Source organism: Rana temporaria, chromosome 5 (genome assembly GCF_905171775.1).
Source record: "Rana temporaria chromosome 5, aRanTem1.1, whole genome shotgun sequence".
NCBI classification, from domain to species: Eukaryota; Metazoa; Chordata; class Amphibia; order Anura; family Ranidae; genus Rana; species Rana temporaria.
The window spans coordinates 273,696,080-273,705,275 of NC_053493.1; the positions used below are offsets into that span (position 1 = coordinate 273,696,080).

General features: G+C 36.5%; 1 protein-coding gene across 5 annotated transcripts in view; it reads left to right on the forward strand.

Annotated features, from left to right (window-relative positions):
* The window catches only part of LOC120940808 (myelin basic protein), a 239,111-nt gene extending 230,896 nt beyond the window's left edge, over positions 1-8,215 (forward strand). For all 5 annotated transcript variants that reach the window (XM_040353865.1, XM_040353863.1, XM_040353864.1 and 2 more), the window contains one exon: positions 6,793-8,215. In XM_040353865.1, coding sequence (XP_040209799.1) covers positions 6,793-6,837 — 45 coding nt within the window. In that variant the 3' untranslated portion in view covers positions 6,838-8,215. The remainder of the gene's footprint in view (positions 1-6,792) is intronic.
* Positions 8,216-9,196: the final 981 nt, after the last annotated feature.

Below are 9,196 nucleotides of genomic sequence, written 5' to 3' on the forward strand. Positions count from 1 at the left end.
AGCCGTAGTTTTGCCTTTCTTGATTATAAAAAGGAAGTCATTACACAATATGCTGATCAAGTAGATCCACATGGAGTGTAACATAAAAAATTACATTTTATTTAGTTTTTTAGTTTTTTCTCTTGTTTTATTTACTTTTGTTGTAGGCCAGTGGGTGACTTTAACCAGCCACGCATCTTGTATGAGAACAGACACATTTGCATCCTTTTTAATTGAAATATAAACTTAAAAACAAATTATCAGCAATGGAAAAGGACTGAAGATATTAACCTTTTGTTCCTGACTGCTGTTAATGTTTTAATACATAATTAGTGATAACAAAAACTGGCCCATCTATGTGACACAATCTTTTATGTCTTAAGAAGTTGGCACAGCAGGGGTAAATTGTATGTGAATTAATTTTATACATGTAGGATTTAGTACAAAATCCGCATAGCTGTGAAGTACAAAGACTCTTAATCTCGTCTCTTTGGTGAATAATTCAACTACCCAGTTAGACATCATGCAAATAACTCTTCTCCACAAAGTTCACCTTATTTGAATATACCTTGGTGTCACATCCTTTAAAAAAATATTCAGATTTTGAATAGCTAGGCCATTATACTGTATACTCTTATCTTCCTGGCAGGATAATGTTGTACATTTTTTATAAATGCCTTTTTGCTTTGCCTCTGAGTACCTGCCAGGATGATGATAGCTTTCATATGTTTTTTTTTTTATTGTTCGATACCATTACTGGTTGACATTCCTACCTGCTGGTATTCTCCAGAATTGCTTGTTATTTAACGCTATCAAGAATACTTTATCAAGTATCAAGATTACTGTAAAGTAATGGTGCACTTGGTTTAAAGGACCACCGAACGGCCAAAGGTTAAAAGATGCTTATTCAGCTGTTCTGATGTTCTACGGTAGAAGTAAACTTTTTTTGTAATTAAACTGATTAAATAATAAAGATATTTTAAAAGAGACCATGCTAATAATATATTAGTAAATCCCAATTGCAGTTAAATTTTTTAATGTGCAGTGAATTAAATTATGTAGGAAAACAGTGTTCTGCACTGATCTTAAGATCAGCTCCAGTGGCAGCACAAAGTTCTAAGCCTGGACAGCATGATGCTGGGAGCATCAGTCCAGCACACTCCCACAGACTCAGACCAATAACTCTGCAATAGGCAAAGCTTTTGCTCAATGCTGATTATGTGTTCTTTTATGGACCAGAGAAATATTTATATTTGACGTGTCTATAATTTGTAATACAGAGGTAAAACACATATTGTCACTTAGAGACACGCAAAGCTTTCTTTTGGGGATACCCTCTTCCAAAATATATTTTATATATACTGTATTTTTTTTGTGTATTATCAAGACAAAAAAAGCAAGAAATAATTACACATTTTTCCAGTATGACCTATAGCAGGGGTCTCCAAATTGCGGCCCGGGGGTCAGATGCGGCCCTTTCCTTGCTTTTATCCAGCCCTTGGGGCACTAATCCTCTCACTTATATGAGACACTATTCTGACATCTAGCACCAACAATGGGGCACCATTTCTTCTACTGACACCAATAATGGAGCACAATTACTCCCTATATTACCAAAGATGGGGCACTATTCCTCCCAACCTAATACCAAATGTAGTGATGTTCACTCCTACTGATGCCAGAAAAATTTCCACTGCCGCCGGCCATCGATTCAGCCCTCCTATAGTCTGAAGGACGGTAAACCGGCCCTTTGTTTAGAAAATATGGAGACCCCTGACCTATAGCATCTTGCTTATAACAACACATTTTGTTAAGTGGTGCTACAAAAAAAATAAAATAATTGAAGAACAAACAGGAAAGAACTATACAAAATAGTTTAAACATGGAGGGGAGATAAGAGGAGCAAGCAATAAATAGGGCTAATTATAATTAACTATGTGTTAATGAAGGATTAAATGGGAATGCAGTGTGCCCAAGGTCTTAACTGTTAAATTCTTAAAATAAATGTTTTATTATGTAGCATGCCATAGAGAAAAAATCTCAGATTGCTGTAGATATTAATGCAGGTACTTAGTAGTGCCTACATGCAGCATGCTTCCAAACCCTCCTGCCCAGATGGAATGTAGGTCATTTTAATAGGTAAACTTTCTGCGGTATTATGTGGCCACCTTTCAATGCCAACTTTTTTCAGAAATGAAAATTTCTGTACTGTAGGCTTCCTCTGCAATAAGGTATGAGGTTGCTGGCCATTCCTACTCTTCATTTTTTTAGGTTAGCTAGCAAGTGACAGATGTACTTTTATGTAGAACATAAAAAAAGATATAAAAAAAACATATTTTTTCTCAGTTTAGGCCGATACGCATTCTTATACATATTTTTGGTAAAAAAAAATCGCAATAAGCGTTTATCGATTGGTTTGCGCAAAATTTATAGCGTTTACAAAATAGGGGATAATTTTATTGCATTTTTATTAATAATTTTGTTTTTACTACTAATGGCGGTGATCAGCGATTTTTTTCGTGACTGCGACATTACAAAAAATGCTATAAAAATGCATTGTTTACTGTGAAAATGACAATTGCAGTTTGGGAGTTAACCACTAGGGGGCGCTGAAGGGGTTAAGTGTGACCTCATGTGTGTTTCTAACTGTAGGGGGGCAGGGCTGGACGTGTGACGTCATTAGGGTCATCACAGAGGACAAGGGGGCACTCTTTTTATTATATATTATACATCTGGAGGAAAATATATTTAAAAAGGTGGAATAGACTCCCTCAAGAGCTGATTCTGTCTAGCTCAGTAGATTGCTTTAAAAAAAAAGTCCTGGATTCTTTCCTAAATGTACATAATATAACCAGATACTAACATTTATAGGTAAAGTTGATTCAGGGAATATCCGATTGCATCTTGGGGGATCAGGAAAGAATTGTATCCCCTGCTGGAGCAAATTGTATCATGCTTTGTTTTTTTTTTTGCCTTCCTCTGGATCAACTGTGGGTATGGTATTATATGATTTTTCCCCCCCTTTTATTGGTTGAACTAGATGGACTTGTTTTTTTTTTTTTAGACCAGAATATGTAATTTAATATAATTGAAGCAGACCTTATGTCTTGTTAATCTGCTGCCATTTGTACTGGCAATACTTGTTATATTGTAAATGACCAAAACAAACAAGGGTCTAATTGACCAAACATCTTTGCGTCTTCAGTAAAACAAGCTGAATTTCAGAAATCACCATCATTAGTAGACCTATTTGTTGCTAACTTGGTAAATATTATTCAAAGATTTTGTTTAAAATGAAAAATTATCACAGATGGCTCTGAGTTATTGCTTGAGTCTGGCAGGTTCTGCCTTTGGCTGTGTTTTAAAGTACACTTGGCCAATGAAATCTGTCATTCTCAAATCCAGTATATTGTTTGGCACAGTAGAAAAAAGCCTATCTGCTTTAGGACTTTATGTTGGAGAGAAGAATATTTGTAAAGCATATTCAATTAGTTACCGAATTATATGCGAAATACTACATGTACTCAAAAATATGAGTAGGACCACACTTTCAAAATGTGTCCCATTTATATATTTCAATCTGTATGATTTTGCTGTTTATCATTAGGAACGATGACAGTCTATCCATATTTAGAAAACAAATTTTGCATGCTTTCTAAAATCTGCAGTATGAAAAGAGCAAATATGAAACAGTCCTCACAATACAGTAGATGAGTTGCTGAGGATCAGACAGTAAAGGCATCTTTAGAAAAAGGTCCATATTCGGTTTTAAACATTGATCCTCTGAATTGGCATTACTGTATGTGAATGCAGAAATTCATTGACAGGTTAATCCATGGTTGTTTTAGTTATGCATAGGTGTGGACAACCCGAATCAACCACTGTCTTCTTTTGTCTTTTTTTTAGAAAATCCTAACAATAAAATATTAGGAACCTAAACTTCCTCCACCCTTACACTGCTGTATGCAATCTCTTTGGAATCTGCTGAGATTACCATCTATGTACAGAAGCTGTCGACAACAGCTCTCTTATCAGTAATCACTGTAACAGCTTGCAGTAGTGATGTTGATAGAAACAATGTAATTATTGTGTTACATTGTATTCCAGTCATCTGCTGTGCAACTTCAGTCAAAGTAAAAAAAAGTGGGATTTTTTTTCCTATTTAACCCCTGCTTTATTCTTTCTTAAAGTGTTACTAACCCCTGCATTCACTATATCTGGTCTTCCACAGTACATAGAACATGGAAATGCAATTATTTTAGTAAATATAAACTGCTAAATAACTTTTCTAATCAGCAGTATATAGCAGTCTGGTGACTTTTATCAGTGTCTGGATGAGAACTGGTCAAAGCTTGTAGGAAGAGTTCTCATTCTCCTCTGACTGTTCTATGAGGCTGCAGGACCCCTGACCCTCTGTCTGGATAGTGCTGATTGGCCCTATGCTAATCACATGCACCCTCCCAGGAAAAAAAACATCTCTCTGCTTTATTTAAACCCCCTGAGAGCATTGGAGCTTAAGGCAGGCTTCAGCTTTGGGTCAAACTTAGACATTAGTTTTTCTGTTAAATGGTCCAAAAACAATTAATATCTATCCAACATACACATTTTGTTTGGGGGGGTTTATGAAACTCTCTTTCAATAATAAGCTTCAGCTCATATTCTGTATTGTTATATTGCCATTCTCCAGATAGATATACAAGAACATATTCCTTTTAAACAAAAAAAAGGTGATGACCCTTCATAAAATGTTTCACCAGAAAGCAATTAAACTAAAAAAGTCACTAAATGAATAGGAAAAGAACTGACATTGTTAATTCTGGTTCTGTAGCTGGGTAATTTCAGCCATTTAGACATCATTACTGTGTTTGTTTTACTAAAGAAAAGGTGTTAAGGTCTTGAACGGAAACATTTATAACAGTAACAATATACAGGTGTGTATATATATATATATATATATATATATATATATATATATATATATATTATATACACAAAACCTGTATAGAGACACGGGTCTTGCAGAGGAGATAGATCACAACAGCAACATTATTGTCGACGTTTTGATGAAGGTCAGTCCATCTTTCGAGAAAGATAAACTAAGCTTCTTTGAAATGTTGACAATAAAAACATTGCTGATTTAATCTATCTTGTCTGCAAGGCCAGTGAGTGCCTCTATACCAGCTTTGGATTTGTAGGGATTTCCTTGGGGGTGAGCAACTGGGCATTTACCTAAAACATAGAGTTTGGTGTGGTGGCTACCCTTGGAACTATATGTATAATGTATTGCTCTCTGGATTAAAAAGTCCTTATTAGGGACCCGAAATTTCAGAGGTTCGAAGAGTTTTGGGAGGGAAGAATCTCCAGACCCTGATTACAAGGACTTTGATGGGGTTAAGCCCTTCAAGGCATGGGAATCTTGAAAAGCAGCAGGATGGAATCAGCACTTGTTTCAGTGAGGCAGAGTGGAGTGATTCACAAGCTGTGAGCAAATGTGAACTCTATGGACAACTGAGGCCTTTGCAGCACCCTGAGACAAGTGGGAAGCCTAAACCCAGGGTGGGACCGAGAGTCTGGCTGTGAGCCTGTTGTATGGTTTTCTTGATACCAAAACTATGAACTGTTTTCTTTACTTTTGCTGAAGAAAGCTCTTTATGTTTACATGTTTTGGGGAGACCAATAAAGACTCTTACTTTTTTTTTTTTTTTAAGATTTAGCCTTAAAATGCATTTAAGTGTTTAAAACTAGCATATGCTAAACAGGGGGAGGGGATTTAATGGTGCTTCTAAGACACACAATTTATTACAATAATCCCCCAGGAATAGTTACAAACAACATCAAAAACTATATTTTATAAGTGCGTGTACGGTTGGCTATCCCTAAAAGTTTGTGTCTTTAAGAATACTATTGCTCTGGTTAGCATCTGTGAATACTTGACTGTATATATGAATGCTAATTTCATATTCTTTATCTTTACCTATATTATTTGCTAATTTCTATAGATATAGCACAAGTATTTTTGTAGTGCAACCTATATTTAGTAGTTGGCAAGTGGTTGAAACCCATATTACCAGTATTTGGATATCATGGTAGTTCACAATAAGTAGCTGTGAGTTTTATAGGTAATTGCCTGCTAGGAGCTCAATCTTATATTCACCAGATCATGGTCTGCTTTGGCTAATAAATATTGAAAGACTATAGCTATCTCTGCAGCAGAAATAACAGCCAGTCCCAGCATTAAAAGAAAGAACATTTAGAATACTGTTGGGAATAGAACGAGCAAAGGACGAGTAAAAAAAAAAGATAAAATATTTAAAATAAATACTGTATGTGCCTTGACTGCACCCATATCTGCAATATTTATTGGTAACCTGGAATAGAATGTATTTAACAGATTTAGCAGTGCTGCTGAGTAACAGGTTCATAGAAGGGAGAACTGTTTGATACCTGTAGGCACAGTACATGGTGATGGTTTTTGCACCTGATTTTGACTTGAGAATGCAACATATGATGGATTTTTTAGTATTATGGGAAACAGCATCCTCTTTGGGTAGCTCCTTCTGTACTTTTCATCAGTAATGATTCAGCAAGTACACTGTACAGACATTCAGAGTGAGGTGCCTTCTAGTGGCTCTGTATTAAAAGTAGAATTCTGAAAATATGATGCAATAAGCATAGGAAATATAAAAAAGCATATATTTCTGTATGTTCATGCTTTTCTGTCCTATTACATTTTCAGCCTAATAATAGTATTTGTCTACCATACAATTCACAGGGCAGAACACTGACCATTTGCTCTGTTTTTTTTTCCTGCAGGGAGGACGAGACAGCCGGTCATCTTCTCCTATGGCCAGGCGTTGAAGCTGCCAAGACGTCTACCAAAAATGATATAGCCTGCCTCGTAACCTGAAGTGCCATTATCAATAACACTACTACTTTTTGTAACACTGATATACATATAAACAATCTGTCACTTAGAGCCAATGAGCTGTGACCGCAGATAATTTGTGTCACCAGTACCAGATAAATAAAAATGATAAATAGGAAGATGGAAAACACGATGATGGACCCTGCTGTCTACATTCTAATACAATATTAATCATAAAGCAAAGTCAATTCTACCTTTGAACCAAAATGTTATAACATCACAGTGACCACTAGGAGTGTCAATACGTTGCCTGGCCAGACAACATGGATTACCAACAGAAAGATAATTAATAAGCAATGGTTACCCCCATTTAGGAATTTATTGGTTTGCTTATTGCTGCTTTGGGTTGATTTATAGGTGCATTTTATGATTTTATTTTTAGTAACATCCATTCTCTCTCACATGCATGTTTTTCTTTCATACTAGGTAGAGACAGCAGTTGGAGAGGGTTGCAGGGTGTAAGGGCAATTTTCTGCATGTGAAAATGGGAAATGGTGAGCTCGTAAAGATACAAGGTGGTGGAAACTTGGACTAGAAGCTCTGTCCTTGCCATAATATGGGAGGAGAGAAACAGTGAGAGAGACTGGGTATTTTAGGACGTTCCGAGCTATCCTGAGTACTGGATACACACACAGAGCTTACTGCTTACACTTGACACAACTCAGGCTGAAATCTATAGTCTACTCTAGAAACTTTACACAAGCAGGGCAAGTAAAAAGCAAGTGATTCAGTAAACTTCTGAACCTGCTACACTGATATAGTGTTGCCTTGCAGAAATAGACTAACTATCGTAGTTTACATTGAGACATTTAACAAACTACTAGAAATGACAACATCTCTATAGCAGAGGGCACTGATAAACAGTGGTGCACCAAACAGCTCTTCTGAATTGCACTGTTTTATTAATGAAGTAAAAATGTACATTATATTGACCTTTATTTAATGGGGTTTCTTTATTTTTACAGCTCTTTTTTAAAGAAAAAACAAAACAAAACCTTGCATATTTTAGAAAATATCAAGGTACCGGTGTTGCCATTAAAATACAGCTTGTTAATATGTGCCTTAGTTAAAGTCACAACCATTTAATATGTTATGGAATTATATACTAATGGAGTGCAATGAATCATGGGAGCTTAAACACACAATAATGTGTACGGATTGTGAAAAAGATAGGCATTGCAGCCCATAGCTCTCATTGCCATCATGGTCCCATTTGTTTCTCCTTGTAGGTTTACCCATCAAAAGTAGTGATCATTATTCATGTTATGGTGTTTTTAAAGATATTGAAATAAAGTAATCATATTAGAATTATTTGTGTTTGTGTGGTCTTTATTTTTAATTAAAGTGTTAGAATGGAAGGGCAATTTATTTAGTCTAGCAAAACCTACTCAACCTTTTTGTTTTCAGCTGTCTCAGCTGCTGCTGAGGATAGGAGCACTCATAGCCATGGAGACAAAAATGAAGATCTATTAAAAAAACAACTTCATGTAAATATATAAACCTCTTGCACTTGCTTTTTAGCTGCTGAGCACCCCTCCTGGCATTTTTGGGCACCCGAGACACACAGATGCAGCATCTAGCCCTGCTGACTGCAGTCCGCCAAAGTCTATGGCCAGCTGTGGCTGAACAGGGCTGAAATGCTGTTACTTGCATTGAGGCCTGGTTCACACCTATGCATTTTTAGCGTTTTTTGCATTTTGCAGATTTTCACCACAGAACGTAATACATTGGGAAACCATGTTATATGGACTGTAGTGCAAATCTTCAAAATGCAAAAAGCACAAAAAATGCACAGGTGTGAATCAGGCCTTAGGGCCCTATGTGTTCGGGGACAAATGCCCAGAATGCAAAAGATCTGCATTCCTCCTTGCATGCATAGGGCTCTAAGGCCTGGTTCACACCTATGCAGGTTTGCATAATCCAGGTGCATTTTGCGTTTTTCAATACACATTTTGGATCCATTGAAGTCTATGGAACCAAAAAACAGAAAAAAGTGGTGAACATGACCCATAGAAAACCCATAGAAAACCATGTTAAATGGACTGTAGTGTGTTTCTGCAAAACTGAAAATGCACTAAAAAATGAATAGGTGTGAATCAGGCCTAAATGTGAGTACCACACAGTAGAGCTTTTAGCCTTATCCAGCCATAGACTTTTACATTCTGAAGGCAGCGGGGCCAGGCACTGCACCTATGCCTCACAGGAGCACTATAAAATGCTGGAAGAGATGCACTGCAGCCTAATAGAAAAGGGGTAACAGTCCTGTACCTGGGTGCTAGAAGGGGATGTTAT